The sequence below is a fragment of the Staurois parvus genome, unplaced genomic scaffold (genome assembly GCF_062004578.1).
Source record: "Staurois parvus isolate SC_StPar_1 unplaced genomic scaffold, SC_StPar_1.0 ptg000077l, whole genome shotgun sequence".
NCBI classification, from domain to species: Eukaryota; Metazoa; Chordata; class Amphibia; order Anura; family Ranidae; genus Staurois; species Staurois parvus.
Window position 1 is genome coordinate 2,948,428 of NW_028317873.1, and position 24,462 is coordinate 2,972,889.

Sequence of the window (24,462 nt, forward strand, 5' to 3'; positions counted from 1 at the left end):
AGACCGGACACTTTTACCCCCTTCCTGACCAGGGCAATTTTCAGCTTTCAGCGCTATCACACTTTGAATGACAATTGCGCGGTCATGCAACACTGTACCCAAATGAATTTTTTACCATTTTTTTTGAGACAGATAAAACTTTATTTTGGTGGTATTTATTCACCGCTGGGATTTTTATTTTTTTTGCTATGTAAATGAAAATGTTCAAAAATTTTGAAAAAAAGTGTTTTTTTTTAATAAAATTTTGCAAATAAAATCTTGGCCAAAATTTATTCCGTTATCTCTTTAGTAAAAAAAAAATCCAAATTAGTTTATAACCAAAAATTATAATTTTTAAACTTTTTTTTTACATTTTATATTATTTTTTACATACTGTCACCCTAGTAGTACAGTGTCACCATGGTGACACTGTACTACTTGTGGGGGTGATGAAGATTTTTTTTTTTTTTTACACTGATTGCTTTTACACCCATATAGGATGCAAAAGCAATCATTTCTCTTTCTCTCTGTCTGCATTCTTGCACTCATTGAGAAGTACTGAGTGAGCTGTGATTGGTCACAGCTTGTCACATGGTACAAGGCTGTTGTGAATAGCCTTGTACCATGTGACCTCTGTGATCATTCACAGATTTCACATGTAGTAAGCAATGATGTCACAAGTGACATCTTGCTTACTACTTTGCATGTGATCACTGATTGGCCAATCAGTGATCACATGATCGGGACCTCGCACAGAGGTCCCGTCCGACGATCGGTGTTTCACTGTGTCCGGAGGACACAGCGGGCACCGGATCGCGGTACTGTGCGCTGCCAGGGAGCGCGCACAAGCAGGGTGCGGGGAGGCCGTTTATAAACAGCCACCCGACCCTGCAGTGCCATTTATATGCAACGGCCGGTTGGGAAGTGGTTAAGAGGGGATATGATCACAAGATACACGAGTGAAAGGTCACCATAGGTAGGCCCCCATGACACCCCTCACTCACAGTATATTCCCAATCCTCTAGGTTGAGGGACATTGGGAGAAATTTTGAGAAAAGGTTCTTCAGAAAACAGTCCAGGGTAAAGGCAAAGTATTGCAGCAAAAGCATTTTTTTTTACATCTCTAGAAGTTTACTTCTTACCTTTGTGCCATTTAAGATTATTCCCTGGACAGCTAAACTAATACAAATTGGAAAATGGCGGTATTCTAAAATTTGGAATGAATGCTGAAAATTATTCTAAGCATTTTGATGGTTGTATATTCATTAAGATTGCCAACATAATTGAAGAAAGTTGATGCATAACACTGTTGTATAGAAAATGCCTAGACCTAAAACACTATCTTTAAAATAAATAAATTACCATGTCCCATTCTGCACATATGTAGGGACCTGCTCTCAGTATCACTAACAGTCCAATTTCATTAGCCAACTTCAAAAAGGTTTCAATATCATGATCTCCAGAAAAATCAAAGTCACCGGGCTTCGGCTCGTGAAAGTTCCATGGTACATACCTGGATTGGCAAATAAATATAGGTTAGCACTTAAAGCACCAACAAAAAAATATATACAAGCTCTTTATACAAACTATTATACCATTCATATGTTTTTATGTCAAAATACAGATTACTGAATAGACCAAAAGTCTCCAGAACTCCAGGAAAACAAAAACACTTTTTTTTTACTTTTGATTGGTCATACTAGTTATACCACATGTGGATATGTGCTGGGGATGCTAAAAATCCTATTTTTATTCATGCCAAATACTACTGTCAGCTGTAAACTTCTGGCAGTTGTATAGTGAAGGACAGTGTGCTTTTATCTACCCCTTCCTCCCCTCTCGCCCATTCACAAAACATATTGTACACTACACTACCAGTGGTGGTATAGTAACCCCTTGCGACCACCCATAATTGAGGGGTCTCGCATACCCTTTAACAGGATAAAGAGAAAACAGGTGGCGCACACACCTAGTGCACGAAGCATGTATCTAAAAAGCATAGAAAAATGACAATGGCCACAACGGCAGGCAAGGTGTTCTCACTGTCAGTGCGGTCACTGACCGCAATGACAGTGAGAACACCTTGCCTGCCGTTGTGGCCATTGTCATTTTTCTATGCTTTTTAGATACGTTTCGTCTGTGAGTATGTTTTTATTATTTTTTCACTCCTTACAATAAACCTTGGATAATGCACTAGGTGTGTGCGCCACCTGTTTTCTCGCTATCCAGTGGCTGATTTCCCCGTCTGAGGAGGGCTGCACCCCTGAAGCATTTCCTTTGGTTGTCGCTGTCCTGGTACCCTTGGCTTCCCGTTTGGCTGTGCATATCCTGAGGCTCTGGAGAGTACATACGATATCCTTTAACAGGAGTTGAAAGAGATGAGTAGCCCAAGAAAAGGATGAAGAGCACACCAAGGCAAGATAACAGTCTCTATCCCCTTTGTCCAAGTGGAAAAAAATGAGGCAGTTGGGCAGCGAAATAGTAGAGGTTAGATTCTGGGAGCGCTGCTCCCCCCCCCCTTCCCCCAGGTGCGTGGGATTTTTTAAGAGCGCGCCACAATAGTTTATGTTGCATATTGCCCCATACAAAGGTTATAAACAAGGAATCCAGAGACTTGAAAATAAGCAATGGTAAATACACCCGTGCATGCCACATAATATAAAGATTTTTGGGCAGCAGCACCATTTTAATCAAATTAATAAGACTCATAACCCCTAAGGGAAGTCGAGCCCACGCCAGCAGTTTGGATTTCAATATCAGGTATAAAGGATCCAGGTTGAGCCGAAGATGATCCTCAGCTGAGTGAGAAACCACAACCCCGAGATATCTAATGGTACTTACTCAAGTAAAGGAAAAGCGGCCTGTTCCGCAAAAGGAGCATCGATATCCAGTGGAAAAATCAGAGATTTTCCTCAATTTATTTTGAGGCCGGAAAATTGTCCAAAGTGGTCTATAAGATCAAGGGCAGCCCTAGGAGAAGGGCCCACATCTTCCAGGTACAAGAGCATGTCATCCGCGTATAAGCTCACCGTTACTACCAGTTGACCAAAAAGCCTGAATTTCGGGGTGCGTTCGGAGGGCTATGGCTAGCGGTTCCATAGCTAAAGCATATAACAAGGGGAAAAGAGGGCATCCTTGAAGCGTGCCTATAGAAAGGGATCAGACACTCAACCACCAACCAGGACCCTACCTGTTGGAGCATATTAAAGTAATCAAAGCCATTTGAGATCTTGCATGTCAGTGGAATGCAGGGTGGATAAAAATCAATGATTTTTTAAAAAAAATTAAAAAAAAAAAAAATCGGATTTTTTTTATTTAAATCGGATTTTTTTGAATAAAATGCTTTTTGAGGAAAATATATTACCATCCAAAGGTTATTCCATCATGAAATAAAGATTTGTTTTTAATTATGTAGAATAAGGCTGTATATGTTTAATTTTTTTGGTAAATAAATTCCATGAATCCATTCACAATGTCATGCTCTTCCAGAGGTTTTTGTAAGATTATTGGGCAGTTTCTCTGCCTACAAGATATTATCACAGATGTTGGTTTACTTTTGCAGTTCTCAAAACTGAATTTGACTCAGCGGAGATCACATGCCTCTTCTTCACAGCAAAAATGTTATAACATGAACAGAGTTAAGAAAAAGACCTTCATCCTAACTTCTACAAACCTATGAATACAGAATCAACCCCTTCAGTGCTAAGTTTCAAGAAGTTCAGTGAATAGAATAGAAACAATATTTTTCTGACTGGAGTGGAATAGATCTGCACAAGAAGAAAGTGAACTAAGTGTGAGGAGGAAGGGGCTGACAGTCTAAGTTTCTTCAAATATATATATTTTGTTTAGCCAAATTAGTTAACAAACATGGATGTTTAAGCAAATACCATATGCTGGAATGTTATTGTTTCAGTTGAATAAATCTATTTAAATTGTTATTATTGAGGTAATGATTATTTTTCTCCTTCCTAAGTACAACAGAAAAGTTGTCCAAATATGAATGATTAACCTATTAAACTGGGGATAAAAAAACTAATATGAAAAGTTGTTATTCTAAAAATCTTCATCTACTTGCATATTAAAGTTATACCAGCAAGAATTAGTCTTTATGTAGAAAACTATCATTTAAATCAAGCCTTACTGACTAGTGATTTAAATCAAATCCACCCTGGTTGGTGGGAAGTATCCCTGCCTCTTAAAACCTCCAAGGATTCTTCGAAGATCTTGATGGAGTTGCTTGACATTTTACCACATTTATGTTTGGTCAGCTAATATTCAAAAGTACTGTTCAATCTCTATTTTACTCAAATGTATTGATTTTTTCTTTTTGCCCTTCTAACCCCCTTGACTTGAATTGTATTGTAACTGTACTGTCTCCCTTTAAGTGCTGCACAAACTCTTGGTGCTATATAAATTCTGTTTAATAATAAAAATGTTTTGGCATTCAACAGTCAGTAAGGTTCTACCCATATACCAACTTACCTAACAAAGTAGGAACTATCCAAAGAAATTTGACAAAATATGAATAAAAGTACAGGGTACCTTTCAAACAACACCTAATTTGTGCTGGCTATAAACATATGTTTGTACTAGGGATGCCTAGTGACTAGCCTTACTGACTAGTGATTTAAATCGGGATTTAAATTGTGATTTAAATCAGTTTGATTTAAATCAAATCCACCCTGGTGGAATGTATACAAGACGTTCTGTGAATGGACAACGGGAAGATATGCGGGTAAACTACAGGTCTTCCCCTTGTCCATTCACAGTACACAGTGGGTGAGATTTGCTAAAACCGGTGCACTCCGAATCTGGTGCAGCTGTGCATGGTAGCTAATCAGCTAACTTCAGTTTGTTCAATTAAGTTTTGACAATAAAAACCTGGAAGCTGATTTGTTTATATTCAGAACTGTGCCAGATTTTGCACTTTCCGGTTTTAGTAAATAACCCCCATTGAATTATTTGAATAGAATAAGAGATGACAATGAGGGGAGAAAGGCGGAGAGTAACCCACACTATCCTTCACTGTATGAATACCGAAACTAATAACCGTGGGGTCAGAAGATTATAGAGGACAGTATTTATTAACATGAAAAAAAAAAAAACTACAATATTTAGCATTCCCAGGAGCAAACTAGTTTTTTTAACCAGCATTAGGCAACTTATCTGGATTCATCAAGTCATAAAAAATGTTTTTTTTTTTCCCAGGAGTTTCACTTTAATCCGGAGTGATTTTGGATGACAGGGGAGAAGGCTTTAATTGACTTCCCTGCATTGAGGTGAGATGGCTCATTCACCACAACAGACGTTATAATGTACAAGCAGCAATATTGAACACAACACACCACAATGCACAGATGGGAAAACATGCATGTTGCTCTGTGCTGCCTAGGTGTGTTGGTGTGAAATTAAAAATGAATGCCAACACAATATACCACACATTACGTAAGAGCCTTTATGGGTTTTTAAAGGTTTCAGATGATTTGTTTCCTTGTTCATATTGTCTTCCGCAGCTGTTCCAAATACCCCAAGCAAAGCACTTCCTCCTTAAAGTGTTACTAAACCCAGGACCCTGCATTCACTATATCTGGTCTCCCACAGAACATGGAAATGTAATTATTTTAGTAAATATAAACTTCTAAAATACCTTTTCTCATCGGCAGTTAGAGCAGTCCTGTGACTTCAATCAGTGTCCAGCAGAGCACAGGTTAAAGCTTTTAGAAGAAGTTTTTATTCTCCCCTAATTGTCTTATGACCCTCTGGCCCTATGCTGATCACATGCACTCTCCCAAGAAAAAAAAAATGTTTTTGGAACACACAAACTGAGCATGTGCAGCTTTCCCCCAAAGCTCTGTTCTATCAGCAGATGGATTGGGAACAGTAGAAAAAGGAGAGGATCAGAGAAGACAGGATCAAACAGCCTTTTTTACACAATGCAGAGGATTAGGTTCCACAGTGATTATAACAAGCATGCATTTATTGCAGATACCGACTAAACTCTCATCTTGTAAAACAACCCAGTCAGTTTAAAATAGAAATGAAAAGCAAAACATTTGTATGTAGATATAACAAAAATTATAAACACTTTGTTTCCCCTTTTTTATACATTATCACATTCCCTCAGTTCTCAGCTGCAGAAGAAGCTCAGAGAGCTGGGGGAAGAGAAACAGCAGCACACTGGTCTTCCCAGTAAAAGGCTGTGCAGAGGGGGCAAAGACAGCATAGCTAGAGAACTGACCAAGGTGTGTTACCCTGCTTAGTGTGGTCAGTTTTATAAGAAAAGCAGACTGGTAGGAATATCAGGGATTTCACACAAAAGAAGCAATAAAAAGAGAACAGGATACTTTTTCATACAAGTACATCAGACAGCATGCCCTTTAAATCATAATTAAACAATACAAGTCCAGGTGACCTCAGCAATACCTATAGGCTGCCTCTGAAGGGGAAAAAAAAAATCAAATTTCAGGCAACTGATCTCAGGGAAAAGGTCCACTATGTGGGATTTTTATGGCAAATTGATGTTGTGCTCCAAGATTAGGCTGGTAGAGAGTTTTTCAGCTCAGAGAAAATGAATGAGCATCTTCATGCATAAAAATAAAGGAATAGTGACCATTTGGCAGCCTTCTAGCTTAAGGATCCTTTCACACGGGTGTTTCCTATGTCCTTTTTTCATGTCTGTTTACAAATGAAAAACAGACACCCATGTATTTCTATGGACTAGCGAATGTAAACAGATGATCATTGTTTACATCCATTAACCGCATGTCGCCCAGCCACTGTACATATACGGCGGCAGGGCGGCACTCACAGGCAAAACCACATTTTGTAAACAAATAGGGGGCGCGCGCGAGTTGCTCCGCCGCCCTATTTGTCCCGCGGTTCTCTGCCGCAGATGTCAGTCGCCGGGTCACAGCCGCTCCTTAGCGGCTATGTCCTGGCGATCGGCGGCAAACAGTGACAGAGAGCACAGCTGCAGTAGCTGTGCTGCCTGTCACTTCCCTGACAGCTCGAGGATGAGCTGATCGAGAAAGAACAGTTTCTCTTTCTCAATCAGCCTTGTCCCGTCCAGTACACCGCCCCGCCCCCTAGTAAAACACTCCCCTCACTCCTATAACCCTTCCCTGCTAAATAAAGTTAACCCCTTCCTCCCCATTGGCATTAGTACAGTGTCAGTTTTTTTTTTTTTGCACTGATCACTGTATTAGTGTTTTTGGGGATGTCAGTGACCCCAAGTCAGTACCCCCCAATGTCAGAATGTCCGCCGCAGTCCCGCCATAAGTCGCTGGTCGCTGCCATAAGTCGCTGATCGCCGCCATTATTAGTATAAAAAAAACCTAAAAATCCCAGTATCTTTCCCGCCATTTGTAAACGCTATAACTTTCACATAAACCAATTAATTTACACGTATTGGGTTTTTTTTAGCAAAGACATGTCGCAGAATACATTTTGGCAGAAATTTATGACTAAATTTGATTTTTGCATTTTTTTTTTTACTGGACATGTTTTATAGCAAAAAGTCCAAAATATCGTTTTTTTTCCTCAAAATTGTCAGCCTTTTTTTTTTATAGAGCAAAAAATAAAAACCGCACAGGCGATCAAATACCCCCGAAAGAAAGCTCAATTTGTGGGGAAAAAAAGGATGTAAATTTCATTTATGTACCATATTGCATGACCGCGCAATTGTCCGTTAAAACTAGTGCAGCGCTGTATAGCAGAAAAATGGCGTAAATTGCAGTATTTATACCATAGTTTGTAGACGCTATAACACAAAGCAATCAATATACACTTATTGGGATTTTTTTTACCAAAAACATGGAGCAGAATACATTTTGGCCTAAATTTATAACCAACTTTGAGTTTACTATATATTTTTTATAGCTGAAAATAAAAAATATTGTTTTTCTTCAAAATTTTTGGCCTTTTTTTGTTTATAGCGTGAAAAATAAAAAGCGCACAGATGATCAAATACCACTGAAAGAAAGCTCTATTTGTGTGAAAAAAAGGACGTAAATTTTGTTTGGGTGCAGCATTGCATGACCGCGCAATTATCAGTTGAATTAGTGCAGCGCCAAGTAGCAAAAAGAGGCCTGGTCATTAAGGGGGTAAATCCTCAGGAGCTCAAGTGGTTAATGTCCGCATCCGTTAACATCCATTTTTTTGAATGGAAAAAACCCTATTTTTCTTCCATAACAAGCAAAAAACAGAACGGATGAAAAATGGACGTAAACGGACATACGGTCTGTTTTTGCATTGGTAAAGGATTTAAAAAAGTGATGTAAAAACTAACGAGAAACTGAAAAAAATTATCTAAACTGATGAAGGCCCCTCTCACACGGGCAGAGCGTTTGTTCGTTTTTCATCCACCCATTGATGGATGAAAAACGGACAGCAATGTTTTTTTATGGATCAGCGGATGTGAATGGATGATCATTCGTTTACCATCCGTTTACATCCACATCCGTTACAGTCTATTTATTTAAATGTTCAAAGGTACATCCAGATCCGTTGAAACATAAAAGAATGGATGTAAACGGATATACGGTCTATTTTTGCATCTGTTTTTGCATTGGTAAAGGAAGTAAAAACAGATGTAAAAACTGATGAGAAACTGATGTAAACCAATGAAAAACTGATGTAAACTGATGTAGGCCCCTTTCACACAGGCAGACGGTTTGTCCGTTTTTCATCCATCTGCTGACAGATGAAAAACGGACAGCAATGTATTTCTGTGGACCAGCGGATGTGAACGGATGATCATCTGTTTATATCCGCATCTATTACAGTCTGGTTTTTTTAAACGTTCATGGGTATGTCCAGATCTGTTGAAACTGAATAGAACGGATGTAACTGAACGCCCTCCGCTGACATCAGTTCCGTTTATGTCCGTTTTTAGGCAAGAAAATTTTTGTTTATATTTTTGTCACCTCTGATTGGTCTCTGCAACAACATATGCAAGACTGGATGTAGACTGACAAACTGAATTGATATAAACTGACGCAAACTGCACTGAAATGAACGGAAGTGAAAACTGAAGTAAACGGACATAAACTGACCTGAAAACTGATGTGAACTGAGTATGTTTTAACTTTGAAAAAACGTGACTGATTGGAAGATGTCCGTGTGAAAAGGGCCGTAAACGGATGAAAAACTGATCCATTTTTTCTTTGGAAAAAAAAAACGTGACTGAACTGATGAAAGAAATGGAATGCCTGTGTGAAAGGACCCGAAGGGGAAACTGCCGGGGTAGAAATATGGGATGCCACTGCTCTCGTTTTTTCACAGTGCACTTATCCTTAGTCCTGCTTCAAAACATAATGGAGTTGACTTACTAAAACTGGGGAGTGCAAAATCTGGTGCATCTATGTGTAGAAAACAATCAGCTTCCAAGTTTTTAATTAACCCCTCGCCTACAGGGCACTTATACCCCCTTCCTGCCCAGGCCAATTTCCAGCTTTCAGTGCTGTCGCACTTTGAATGACAATTGCGCGGTCATGCAACACTGTACCCATATGAAATTTTTATCATTTTTTTGAGACAGATAGAACTTTCTTTTGGTGGTATTTAATCACCTCTGGGATTTTTATTTTTTCTTAAAACCAAAAAGCACTGAAAAATTTTTTTTAAAAAGTTTTCTTAGTTTTTGTTATATAATTTTGTAAATAAGTGATTTTTCTCTTTCATGTGCGCTAATGAGGCTGCAGTGATGGGCACTGATAGGCTGCACTGATGGACACTGATAGGTGGCACTGATGAGGAGGCACTGGTAGGTTGCACTGATGGGCATTGACAGGCATCACTGATGGGCACTGAAAGGCAGCACTGATACATGACACTGATACATGGCACTGATAGGCGGCACTGACTGGCACTGTTAGGCGGCACTGACTGGCACTGTTAGGCGGCACTGATTGGCATTGATAGGTGGCACCGACTGGCACTGATGGGTGACATTGAAAGGCAGCTCAGATGGGCACTGATATGTGGCATTGATGTGCACTGGTATGCACTGATATGTGGCATTGATGGGCACTGGCACATGGCACTGATGAGCACTGACAGGTGGCACTTCTGGGGCTACACTGATCATCAGTGCCCTGATGATCAGTGTACATGTCCCCTCCGCGGAAACCTGATTACCGGCTCGGCTCTCCTCTCGAGCTGTCAGCATGACAGCTCGAAAGGAGAGAAATGCCGATAACCAGCATTTCCGTGTTTACATGTGATCAGCTGTGATTGAACACAGCTGATCACATGACCGAGCCGACATCTTTGGCTCTTTCCGTGATCCGCTGTGTCTGAGGGACATAGCGGACCGGCGATCGCCGCGCTGCGCGCTTCCTGAGCCGCGCATGCGCAGTGAGAATGGTAGGACGTCATATCAGAACGAGAGAACCACCTTGCGCCCATCATTGTACTATAGGGCGGGCGGAAGGTGGTTAAACAAGCTGAAGCTAGAAGCCAATTGGCTACCATGCACAACTACACCAGATTTTGCACTCTCTAGTTTTAGTAAATCAATCCCAATGAGTCGCTGACCTAGAACAAGCATGCAGACAGCGAACAGTCAGGACAACCAATAAGCACATATTAATTCTGGGACAGTAATTCACTAAGCAGTGGAGGAAGTATAAGGCTGACTTTTCCATATTCATTTGATAGCAGAGAGGAACATTATGGAAGATCTTGCAATTTAACATTGGTCAAGAACGTCACCCTACTGTTGGGCATTACTCATCTCCTAGATTGTAAGCTCGAAGGAGCAGGGCCCTCGAACCCCTCGTGTATTGTATTGTTACTGTATTGTCTCATGTACTGTCCCCCTTGCTATTGTACAGCGCTGAGCAAACCTATTGGCGCTATATAAACACTGTATGATAATAATAATAATAATACCTAACTACATAGCACTAATGTCATTATACAGTTTTATGGTAAATACTTACGTATAAATTGCATCCAATCCTGCCATTTTCATTTTCATTAACCGATCTTTCCAATAAAAGCGCGGAACACGTGAATAATGAATGCTTCCAGAAATATATCGGAATGGTTTTCCATCTTTGCGAAAACAATTTTGTTTGTAATCTATTTCAAACGTTCTTGCAGAAATTTCCTTGGAAAAAAAATTTTTTATATTATCGTAAGCATTTTTTAACACCAGAGAATGAAAATTCTACAGGGGGTTTTCTTTATCCTGTAGCAAGAAAATGTAAGATTAGGATTTTGGGTACTCACTGTAAAATTCTTTAATTCTCCTAATCCTAACACTGACGTACAAAGCCGTCCACCATACTGCCCCGTACTACATCACCGACCTAATATCCAAGTACTGCCAAAGCACGCACACTCCGCTCCTCACAAGACCTCCTTCTCTCTAGTTCCCTGGTCTCCTCCTCCCATGCCTGCCTCCAGGACTTCTCCAGGGTGTCACCCATCCTCTGGAACTCCCTACCCCAACCCATCAGATTATCACCTACTCTCCTCTCCTTCAGGCGCACCCTGAAAACCCATCTCTTCAGGGAAGCCTACCCCACCCCCTGCTAACTTGCCGACCTCCTCCACTCTTCCTACCACTCCATCCCTCACAGCTATCTCCTCCTGTACCACTATCCCCTCCCTCCTAGATTGTAAACTCGAAAGAGCAGGGCCCTCGATCCCCTCATGTTTTGCATTGTATTGGTATTGTTCTGTCACATGTTCTGTCCCCCTTTGTAATGTACAGCGCTGAGCGAACTATCGGCGCTATATAAATACTGTATAATAATAATGTTCATTGAGGGTCACAGCACTGCATATTCACAGCCTGTTAGTATATGGTTGCCTACAGGAGGATTGGACACTATGGGCTTGTTCACGTGCACTTAAATGGTGGCAGATTGGTGTCTGATATGTAGGGGAGATGATTTTGTTGTTTTTTTATTTCCCAAATTAAAACATTAATTACAATTAATTAATTCAAACCATTATTCTATGCATTTCTTCAGTGCAATGACATGCAGTAACAAGAGGTAAGGTTTGTTGTGAAAAAATGCAGAATAGCTGCATTTTTATGCAATGTACCTACCTACAAAACGGAGCTCCTAATAACCAATAGACAGCTGATCAGATAGCATTAACCTCCCTGGCGGTATTCCCGAGTGTAGCTCGGGGTAAAGTTTCAGTACCAAAAGCGGTAACCCTGAGCTACACTCCGGCTTACCATGCGGCGTTGCTCAGGGGTTCACTGCAGCGCTTACCTTGTCCTTCTCTCCCGCGATGTGTCCCCTGCAGCGTCCCCGGCCATCTCCTCCGGCCGATGCCGGCATCCGGCTTCCGTGTTCCGGTCCCTGTGACGTCAGGACGTACGGGCTCCGGAACCGGCGACAAATTTGAAAATTTTAAAAAATGACTTTTTTTAAAACGATTATTACATAGTAAAACATTCCTGTATCAATGCATTTCGCATACATTTTGTCCCGAGTGCTTTGTCCTGCGCCCTGCCTGCATTTTTCTGCCTGGAAACTTAGAAACGTCCATGGCGTCCAAAAAGCGTCCCTTTAGGTCAAAAGCGGTTTTAGACCGGCTAGAGAACAGCGATAGTAAATCAGAACCACTTGCAGAATTGAGTGATAATGATTCGTGGGGGAAATTCGTCATCAGACACTGAAAACGATTTTGCGACTTTGCTCAATGATGTGCGAACTTGGCGCTATATTTCAAATTTCAGTGTTTTTGGTTTGATTATATTATTGAATTAAATGTATTATTATTATATTATTTTGTATGATTATTTATTAAATTATAATTTATGATTTCGTGTTTCAAGTTTTATACTACCTGGAATGTTTACGAGACTCTTGTTCGGACAGATTTCAGGGAGTTATTCCTAAAAATTACAGGTCTACAATAAAAAAATACATATTTCCATGCAAAATAATGGTACCGCTTTCAGCACCAAAAATCTGAAATAATCATACCGCCAGGGAGGTTAAAGATTTATTGTGGCACTTAGGAAACAAAAAAAAGTCCATTGTAGCAGTAATTGCCATGGAGTATCAAACCGGTTATAAAGTCTAAGGGCTCATGTACACTGCAGCTGATAAACTCACATTAAGGAGCTGTTCAGCGTTTTTTTCAGCAGCCCCTGAACCCTCCCTAATGTTTTCCTATGTGTCCATGTACACATAGTCATTTACAGGCAGTTGAGTTTACAGTAGTTTTTTTGAACGCAGAAAACTTGCGTTCAGCAGTAGATTTTATCACAGTTTCAAACGCAAAACGCTTGTAAATGCGGCTAACCGCGTTTATAGGCGTTTGCGCTTGAAAATTTTTTTTTTTAACTCTTCCATTTCAAGATGATGTCCAGAGTCTTTTTTCATCATGAAAAATGCATGCAAAGGGTTTTCCTGGTACGCAAATGGACCTGGCACACCATAGTTTGAAGTTTTTCATGAAAAAAAAAATATGTTAGACACTGCTGCAATAATTTTGGCACAGAAATGAGCTGGAACACATCCAAACATCACAAAAAAAAAAAAAAGACAGCTAATCTCATCAAATACCACCCTCTCTGCTTCTGCTCTCTCTATTTCTCTCAAAATGTCCGAAATAGTTAATTTTTTATTGGTTTTCAGTGCTTTCTTGGCATTTGGGAAGGTCTCCTGAGGTTATCTTAACCACCTCCCGCCATATAGTAATATGACAGGCGCAAGGTGGTTCTCTCGTTCTGGTAGTACGTCGTATGACGTCCCCCCATTCTCACTGCGCATGCGCAGCTCAGGGAGCGCACAGCGCGGCGATCGCCGGTCCGCTGTGTCCCTCGGACACAGCGGATCACTGATCACAGAAAGAGCCGAAGATGTCGGCTCGGTCATGTGATTAGCTGTGTCCAATCACAGCTGATCACATGTAAACACGGAAATGCCGGTTATCGGCATTTCTCTCCTCTCGAGCTGTCACACTGACAGAGGAGAGGAGAGCCGGTAATCGGCTTTCCGTGGAGGGGACATCTACACTGATCATCAGGGCACTGATGATCAGTGTGCCCTGATGATCAGTGTAGCCCCAGCAGTGCCACCTGTCAGTGTCCATCGGTGCCTTATGTTAGTGCCTCGTGCCAGTGCCCATCAGTGCCACATATCAGTGCCCATCTGAGCTGCCTTTCAGTGCCACCCATCAGTGCCAGTCAGTGCCACCTATCAGTGCTGCCAATCAGTGCCGCCTGTCAGTGCCAGTCAGTGCCGCCTGTCAGTGCCAGTCAGTGCCGCCTGTCAGTGCCAGTCAGTGCCGCCTGTCAGTGCTGCCTATCAGTGCCATGTATCAGTGCTGCCTTTCAGTGCCCATCAGTGATGCCTGTCAATGCCCATCAGTGCCACCTACCAGTGCCTCCTCATCAGTGCCCATCAGTGCCACCTATCAGTGTCCATCAGTGCAGCCTATCAGTGCCCATCACTGCAGCCTCATTATCGCACATCAGTGAAGGAGAAAAAACACTCATTTACAAAATATTATAACAAAAACTAAGAAAAAACATTTTTTTCAAAATTTCAGTGGTTTTTGGTTTAAGAAAAAATAAAAAACCCAGAGGTGACTAAATACCACCAAAATAAAGCTCTATCTGTTTCATATGGGTACAATGTTGCATGACCGCGCAATTGTCATTCAAAGTGCAACAGCGCTGAAAGCTGGAAATTGGCCTGGGCAGGAAGGGGGTATAAGTGCCCTGTAGGCTAGTGGTTAAAAAAACACTTCTAAATCCAAACGCTCATAAACGCGGTATGCAATCGCGGCTAAACAGACGTTTTTTAATCTACGTTTTCCAGCAGTCAGTTTCCATCGTTCAGACGTGTCCCGTGTACATGGGGCCTACACATGTTTTACCTTAAAGCACTCTCTGCATTAAGGTAAAAAAAATGGCTTTTAGGATCAGTTCACCTTTGAAGACATGTTACATGTTCCACCCGTTTTTAGAGTGGAACATGTAACATGTTCCCAATGCTGCAGCCGCGCCCACTGCCCCCCCTCCCTCTGACAGATAATATGGGGAGAAGTTTCCCCGTATTATCTGTCAAATTTGAAAACAGCGCGGCTGTGCAGGCTCCGCCCACACGGCTGTGTCATTCATTCACGGACTTCCGTGAATGAATGAACTGCAAGTTCCAACAGCCTTAGCAGCTGTGGGCTTCTAGTTTTCAATGAACTACCACGGTGATGTGGAACGCTGTGGTAGTTCATTGAAGCTTCCTGTCAGTACATCTCCTTGGCTGTACTTTCCATACGGCAAGCAATTATTCTGACAGGTTTGCAGGAGACCTGCATGGCACCAGCGATCTACTGACCACTGGTGCAATGCTTTCCAGGCCACTTTGGACAAAAATAATAAAAGCACATTTTTTTTACCTGCAAAAAATGTGCATTTATTATTTTTTCGAAAAGGTGAACTCATCCTTTAACCAATTCATTACCGTGCAATTTTACACCTTCCTGCCCAGGCCATTTTTCAGGTTTCAGCGCTCTCACACTTTGAATGACAATTGCGCAGTCATACAACATTGTACCCAAACTAAAATTTTATCATTTTCTTCACACAACTAGAGCTTTCTTTTGGTGGTATTTAATCAGCGCTGGGGTTTTTATTTTTTGCTAAATTAACAAAAAAAGACCAAACATTTTGAAAAAAAAACACGTTTTTCTTTGTTTTTGTTATAAAAGTTTGCAAATAAATAATTTCTTCTTCATAGATTTAGGCCGAGATGTATTCTGCTACATGTCTTTGGTGAAAATAACCCAAATTAGGATGTATTTTTTAGTTTGTAGGAAAGTTATAGAGTTCACAAACTATGGTATAGATCTGAAAATTGATCAATCCTGAAGTACTGACAGCCAATCTAATTTCTTGAGGTCCAAGAATGTCAGAATAGTACAGATATCCCCCAAATGACCCCTTTTTGCAAAGTAGACAGTCCGACGTACTTCATAAGAGGCATGGCGAGTTTTTTTGAAGTTGTATTTTTTTTGTCATAATTTTTCGGAAAATGAAAAAATAAAAAAAATTATTTTCACTTATTTTTTTTTTACATACTGTCACCAGTGCAGTACAGCGTCATCATATAACTGGCATGGCGGCGATCAGGGACACTGACTGGTGACAGTGTGAAAAAAAAAAAAAATATATATATATATATATATATATATTTTTTTTTTTTTTTAATTTAAAATTTTTTATTACATATTTTTTCTTTTTTTTAAGATTTTTTGTTCATATTTCACTATGTCCAAAGTAGTACAATGTTACCATAGTAACATTGTACTACTTTGGGGAAGTGATCAGTATTTTTTTTTTTTTTTTACACAATTTGCTTATAGCAAAGAATTACTTTGCTATAAGCAAGCATTTACCTGAATGACATCGATTCATTCAGGTTTTATTTTTTTTTTGTGCTTAGCTGTGATTTGGCCACAGCTAATCACATGACATGTGCATGTGATTAGCTGTGACCATTCACAGCTAGACACTAGTATACAATGGATGGCATGAATGAAGCCATCCATTGTATACAACTGTCATGTGACCTGCTGTGATTGGTCAAAGCAGGTCACATGGTACCGGCAATGGCGGTCGGTACTCAGATCTGTCATCGGCCGTGTCCGAGGTACACGACCGGTGACAGATCGCGCCGCTGCGCGGCTCTGCAAGCGTGCGAACTGCGCATGTGCGGGAGGACGCCATATGGCGGCCTCCCGGAAAGCTAATACATTTTTACGGACGCCATTCGGCCATAGGCCGGGCGTCAAATGGTTAAAGGATAAGTTCACCTTTTGGACAAAAATAATAAATGCTAATTTTTTTGCAGGTTAAAAATGTCCATTTCATTTTTTGTTACTGTAGGAGCCTGAAAAACATTGCACCAGCGATCAGAATAGGGGTGTAACATTTCAAATGTTATGAAAGGTGAACTTATCCTTTAAGAGGGGGATATGATTGCAATACACAAATCTAGTATTTGGAGGAAATGTAATCTTAGGTCTCTAGAGAAGTTGGACAAAAAGTGGTTCAATCTTAAACTGCATATGGGGACGTGGAGCTCCTTTCAATAGCTGGTGGTGTCAGCAGGGAGTGTCTATAAATTAAAAAAAAAACTTTTAAAAAACACAATGTACAATGCTATAGAAAAGAATAGTGAAATAAACACACAATCTCAGGCTGAACTGGATGGACTGGTGTCTACTCAACCTTACCAACTATGCAATTACATGCAAGATGGGACTTAGGACATTGTCCACCTTTTGTTTTTATGCATCTGTAAAGTATTTAGCTTTAAAGCTGAAGTTTAGCCATAAATAGACAAAAACATTATCTGTAGCTTTAGGATGTAGTCACAATGGCACTGGTTAAAGTGAATCATGCTGAGTTGGATTGTCCCCTCCCCCGCTGGTCTGCACTTACACCGGACTATAAGGAACTGTTCCCAGGCACACTTACATCACTTCTGCTAATCAGACCACAGGGATCCCTGCTTCTGTACACAGTCCTCTATGGAGAATTCTGTGCTCTGGCACAGTTTGCACTCACACTGAAGCAAACTGTTCTGGACCACAAGTGAACTGTGCCCAGGACCACCTCTTCCAAGCGGTCCCGGGCATGGTAAGCGTAAAGTGTCTATAAACCCACAACAGTGAAATCAGTCTGTATATGCAGGAAAGCATGTTTGTTATACTCACTGTGGAACCTAAGGGGTTAATCCTCTGCATTGTGTAAAAAGGCTGTTTGGCCCTGTTTTCTCCTCTTGTTCAGATGTCCATCTGATAGGAAAGACTGAACCGCATCCACATACACCTGCTCAGTTTAGTGTGTATTGCTAGGGAGAGTGCATGTGATCAGCACAAGCCAATCAGCACTGTCCAAACAGAGATCAGAGGTTTCACATCCTCCTAGAGCAGAAAGAAAACTCCTCCTACAGGCTTTAACCAGTGCTCTGCTGAAGTCACAAGAGTGCTATATACTGCTGATGAGAAAAGGTATTTAGCAGTTTATATTTACTAAAATAATTGCATTTCCATGTTGTGTGTACTGTGGGAGACCAGATATAGTGAATGCAGGTGCAAAAACGATTTCTCCTGCGCTCTGGGACCCAGGCCGGTGGTGAGTAGGTGGAATTAGGTAGAATTAGGATTAAAAACTCAGGAGAAGCAACCACCGGAGTATCCAAGGTCGTGCAGCTCCAAACCAAGACTGGGGAAGCCCGAACAAACTGCGAAGTGAAACAACAAGAAGCGCACCAACCTTGTGCATTACCTCAATAACCAAAATTTATTAAATGAAGGAAAGGTACTCACAAACAGCGAATAAAAACAGGCATGTAAGTCCACCCAGGGACTTCAAAGGTAAGAGGCCAGCGCGAATCCCATCATGGGTGTAGGTACTCAGTCCTGCTGACGCGTTTCGAAGGTCATGCCTTCTTCCTCAGAGCTCTGAGGAAGAAGGCATGACCTTCGAAACGCGTCAGCTGGACTGAGTACCTACACCCATGATGGGATTCGCGCTGGCCTCTTACCTTTGAAGACCCTGGGTGGACTTACATGCCTGTTTTTATTCGCTGTTTGTGAGTACCTTTCCTTCATTTAATAAATTTTGGTTATTGAGGTAATGCACAAGGTTGGTGCGCTTCTTGTTGTTTCACTTCGCATAGTGAATGCAGGGTCCTGGGTTTAGTAACACTTTAACCAATCCTGGCTGCAGTTTGAAGAGCTCATACAACCAAATGAATAGCACCAAAGGGGTGAACCCCACCTGAGATCGGTTAAAAATACCAGTGTGAATGCACCCTAAATTAGTGAGCTAACTTACCTGTAATAAAGGATGTCCTGTGTCATGCAGGCAGCTGGATCATCAAGAAATATTTACTGTCACAACTGAGTTCACATGCGTTTATAGTGTGAGATCATAACAGCTGGAAACCACAACATCAGAAGTGGGAGCAACTTGAAACAAAGTGAGACTGATATTATTAGCAAGACCTCCTTATAATGAATAGGACTGATATTATTAGTGCGTATGCCTTATAATTAATAAGGAGTACTTTCTAATAGTATCCATCTTTTTAAAGTAGAACTACAGGCAAAACTTTTTTTTCATTTTGGATAGAGTAAGAGAGGTTTATAACCTGTCAGCTTTTTTTTTTTTGCTGTCTCATTGTGGAGTTTTCCCTTCACTTCCTGTCCCATAGCCTAACAGGAAGTGAGAGGAAATCCCTGCAAATTAAAGGAATTCCTTGGGGACCCCCCCAGGTCATCAGAACTAGTGTCCCCATTGGAAGATTTCCCCTCTATTACTTTTCTGAGGACAGCTCAAAATTTGGGATTTTCTTTCACTTTCATTGATAATGGTAAACAAGACAAACAGAGAGGATAAATCTCCATAACGGGGGGAACAGACAGTAATAAAAACTCAACTCTATCCAAAATTAAAAAAAAATGCCTTTAGTTATACTTTAACCATTTGCCGCCCGGTCTATAGCTGTTTGGCGTCCGCAAAAATGCATTACCTTTCCGGGGTGTACGCCATTTGGCGTCTTCCTGCACATGAGCAGTTCGCGCGGTTGCAGAGCCGCGCAGCAACTCGATCTGTCACCGGCCGTATACCTTGGACACGGCCGATGACAGATCTGAGTACCGACCCCCTGTTGCCGGTACCATGTGACCTGCTGTGACCAATCACAGCAGGTCACATGACAGTTGTATACAATGGATGAGGAGAGACAAAACAGAGGGCGCACAGGCCTAGTGCATTACCATAAAAAATGTTTAATAATAAATAAAGTAGGTGTTGTACTCACAAACGACAATATAGTGAAGGCACATCATAAAGAACAGCTGGGTCAACACCGCGCTGAGTAACAGTCCGTAATAGGGAGTGTAGACATCCAAAAGGCTGACGCGTTTCGAGGACTTGCCTCTTCCTCAGAGCCACCTCTGAGGAAGAGGCAAGTCCTCGAAACGCGTCAGCCTTTTGGATGTCTACACTCCCTATTGCGGACTGTTACTCAGCGCGGTGTTGACCCAGCTGTTCTTTATGATGTGCCTTCACTATATTGTCGTTTGTGAGTACAACACCTACTTTATTTATTATTAAACATTTTTTATGGTAATGCACTAGGCCTGTGCGCCCTCTGTTTTGTCTCTCCTCATTCAGTATACTTGGATTTCCCCGGTCCATTTGAGGGCAGCAAGGTGTGCATGTTCCAGGACATTCTCAATGTGGTTGTAGCCTGCATCGAGTCCATCCCCAAGCGCAGGAGCATTTGTGTATACAATGGATGGCTTCATTCATGCCATCCATTGTATACTAGTGTCTAGCTGTGAATAGTCACAGCAGGTCATATGCACATGTCATGTGATTAGCTGCGGCCAAATCACAGATAAGCACAAAAAAAAAAAAAAAACCTGAATGAATCGATGTCATTCCGGTAAATGCTTGCTTATAGCAAAGTAATTCAAAGTAAAAAAAGAAAAAAAATACTGATCACTTCCCCAAAGTAGTACAATGTTACTATGGTAACATTGTACTACTTTGGTCATAGTAAAATATGAAAAACAATCTTAAAAAAATAAAAAAAAATGTAATAAAAAAAATAAAAAAATTAAAAATATATATATATAAATTTGTTTTTCATACTGTCACCAGTCCGTGTCCCTGATCACCGCCATGCCAGTTATATGATGACGCTGTACTGCACTGGTGACAGTATGTAAAAAACAAAATAGTGAAAATAATTTTTTTAATTTTTTCATTTTCCGAAAAATGATGACAAATAAAATACAACTTCAAAAAACTCACCATTCCTCTTATGAAGTACGTCGGACTGTCTACTCTGCAAAAAGTGGTCATTTGGGGGATATCTGTACTGTCCTGACATTCTTGGACCTCAAGAAATTAGATTGGCTGTCAGTACTTCAGGATTGATCAATATTCAGATCTATACCATAGTTTGTGAACTCTATAACTTTCCTACAAACTAAATAATACATCCTAATTTGGGTTATTTTCACCAAAGACATGTAGCAGAATACATCTCGGCCTAAATTTATGAAGAACAATTATTTATTTGTAAACTTTTATAACAGAAACAAAGAAAAACGTGTTTTTTTTTTTTCAAAATTTTTGGTCTTTTTTTGTTAATTTAGCAAAAAATAAAAACCCCAGCGGTGATTAAATACCACCAAAAGAAAGCTCTAGTTGTGTGAAGAAAATGATAACATTTTAGTTTGGGTACAATGTTGTATGACCGCGCAATTGTCATTCAAGGTGTGAGAGCGCTGAAACCTGAAAACTGGCCTGGGCAGGAAGGTGTAAAATTGCCCGGTATTGAATTGGTTAATAAGACTGATACTAATAACAAGCGCTCCTTATTAGAAAAAGGACTAATTTTAATAACAAGTACACCTTATCAGTAAATGGGATAATATTTTTATAAAAGTATAACAATGCAAAACTCATGTGGAGTGGAGAGGGATTAGAAGACCTTTCAAGTTGCTGTTGTTTGCACCGCAATTAGGGAAACTCACCCTCTATATTTATCATGGAAAGACAAAAGAAACAGCAGTGCGGGATCTCCGTCTCCATGTGATTTTATAGAAACAACTAGAAAAGCTACAGTTTCTGGGGAAATTGTGTGAAGTGTTCTTGCCTCCACTCTACTGCCTGCTCACACACCTGGGTTCCTATGGCAACTCACTCTACAGCAAGGGCAGAGAAGAGCGGTTAAAAACAAACTGCTCCAACTTGCTCACTTCACTGACGGTTGCCATCTTCAAACGGTTGTAGTTTAAAAATTATAAATCCTACACCGAAGAGCTTTATATTGTGAGAATCACAAGACCCAGACCTACATTTTGATGCATAGTATGTCTCTGAAATATGAAAAATGAAGGCAGTCGCAGTTTAAAAGTTGCCCTTCAAATTTGAGGTGGCTAGAGTTGAGTTTCAATGAATGTCAATGGGCGGCGTGAGTTGCCAACAAATGGTCATATTGTGAAAACTATCAGGACTATGGCTTAGCCGTGGACATTTCTAGTGGCAGCAGGGATAGCTGAACGTTTGATATAAGATTTGTGTAGGTGGGCTTGAAAATGAGGGAGTGATGGCAGTTTAGAAATCATGTCCTGATTTTTCAGCTCACACTCTAGCTTTTGTCAGCTCCCACTCTAGTTTTGAACATTCCGCCATTCATTCCTATGGGACCAATTTCACCACAAAAACGGCGATATTTCGTGAACCATTCGGGGCGAAACGTTCCACAAAGTAATAGCACACCACTACAGTGATCTTCCAGGTCCCGTGCCGATTGGCTGCCCGGCTGCTTACTGAACACAGGTCACTCATTCAGCATGGGTTCCATTTAGAGAACACCTTCTATTTTTCTTCAGGAATACAAGGTGTTCTCTGATTGGAAGGTGAAGATTGTGACATAACCATCCCATCTTGTCCAATCAGAGAACACCTTGAGGTTGAATTACTAAAACTGGGGAATGCAAAATCTGGTGCAGCTGTGCACGGTAGTCAATCGGCATCTAACTGCACCAGATTTTGCACTCTTCAGCTCTCCTAAATCAACCCCATTGTGTTCTCTGAATAATGTCCATGCAGAACAAGTGACCCCCTGTGATCTCCACCCTCATCCAATCAAAGAAAGCCTGGTATTCTTGAAGAAAATATACAAGGAGTTCTCTGAATGATGTCCATGCTGAACAAGTGACTCCCTGTGATCTCCACCTTCATCCAATCAGAGAAAGCCTGGTATTCTTAAATAAAAGTACAAGGAGTTCTCTGAATGGTGTCCATGCAGAACAAGTGACCCCCTGTGATCTCCACCCTCATCAAATCAGAGAAAGCCTGGTATTTGTGAAGAAAAAATACAAGTTCTCTGAATGATGTCCATGCAGAACAAGTGACTCCCTGTGATCTCCACCCTCATCCAATCAGAGAAAGCCTGGTATTCTTAAAGAAAAATACAAGAAGTTCTCTGAATGATGTCCATGCAGAACAAGTGACTCCCTGTGATCTCCACCCTCATCCAATCAGAGAAAGCCTGGTATTCTTGAAAAAAAAATACAAGGAGTTCTGTGAATGGTGTCCATGCAGAACAAGTGACCCCCTCTGATCTGCACCCTCATCCAATCAGAGAAAGCCTGGTATTCTTAAATAAAAGTACAAGGAGTTCTCTGAATGATGTCCAAGCAGAACAAGTGACCCCCTGTGATCTCCACCCTCATCCAATCAGAGAACGCCTGGTATTTGTGAAGAAAAAATACAAGTTCTTTGAATGATGTCCATGCAGAACAAGTGACTCCCTGTGATCTCCACCCTCGTCCAATCAGAGAAAGCCTGGTATTGTTGAAGAAAAATACAAGGAGTTCTGTGAATGGTGTCCATGCAGAACAAGTGACCCCGTGATCTCCACCCTCATCCAATCAGAGAAAGCCTTGTATTCTTGAAGAAAAATACAAGGAGTTCTCTGAATGGTGTCCATGCCAAGCACATGACCTATAACCATTGTAGTACAGGTGGTGCCTACTACAGTTGAATTGCCCAGGTATGGCACATACACAGGGGCGGACTGACAACTCATGGGGCCCCCGGGCAATAGGGGATCATGGGGCCTGTGTCCTTGCCCACACTCAAAGTACACCCAAAAAAGCCTATGAAAGGAAACAGGGGCATTTCATGGGGCCCCCTACTGACCCCGGGCCCTGGGGCAGTGCCTGAGTACTCGAATGGTCAGTCCGCCCCTGAACATACATACTTACCAGGGGCGGGCTGACCATTTGGAAACTCTGGCACTGCCCGAGGTCAGTAGGGGGCCCCATGAGATGCCCCTGGTACTTGTTTCATAGGCTTTTTTGAGTTTGGGCAAGGACACAGGGGCCCCATGATCCCCTATTGCCCGGGGGCCCCATGAGTTGTCAGTCTGCCCCTGTCCCGGACTCTGTATTGTTATTAGTTGATGTGAAATCCGTTCCCTCCATAGGATAAAGAAGGGGCTGTACACCTACCATGCTGAGTCCTAGAAGCAGTAACAACACCCCGGAGTGAGGCCACATGATGACATCAGAGGTCCCCCGATCTAAGGTTCCGGGGTCCGCACTTCACCCGGCTCACCGAACACAGATGCGGTAGTGACAGTCCGGGAGTCACATTACTGTCATGTGACCGGGCGGGGCGGGGCGGACACGGAACTTGTATTCTACCTGCAATGACTGCTGCAGTGCACGGCGCTCTCATCCTGTACTGTGGGCTCTCATCCTGTACCGTGGGCTCTCATCCTGTACCGTGAGCTCTCATCCTGTACCGTGAGCTCTCATTCTGTACCGTGAGCTCTCATCCTGTACCGTGAGCTCTCATTCTGTACCGTGAGCTCTCATCCTGTACCGTGAGCTCTCATCCTGTACCGTGGGCTCTCATCCTGTACCGTGGGCTCTCATCCTGTACCGTGGGCTCTCATCCTG

General features: G+C 41.5%; 1 protein-coding gene across 3 annotated transcripts in view; it reads right to left on the reverse strand.

Moving 5' to 3' along the window:
• Positions 1–24,164, reverse strand: part of GLB1 (galactosidase beta 1) — a 96,246-nt gene extending 72,082 nt beyond the window's left edge. Inside the window, exons 1-3 of one of the 3 annotated variants that reach the window (XM_089669449.1) lie at positions 24,010–24,164; positions 10,923–11,092; positions 1,342–1,492 (exon numbers count right to left, since the gene is read on the reverse strand). In XM_089669449.1, the coding sequence (XP_089525575.1) occupies positions 1,342–1,492; positions 10,923–11,092; positions 24,010–24,057 (369 nt within the window). In that variant the 5' untranslated portion in view covers positions 24,058–24,164. The remainder of the gene's footprint in view (positions 1–1,341; positions 1,493–10,922; positions 11,093–24,009) is intronic. The other 2 variants (XM_089669452.1, XM_089669451.1) reach the window with 2 other exon arrangements.
• Positions 24,165–24,462: the final 298 nt, after the last annotated feature.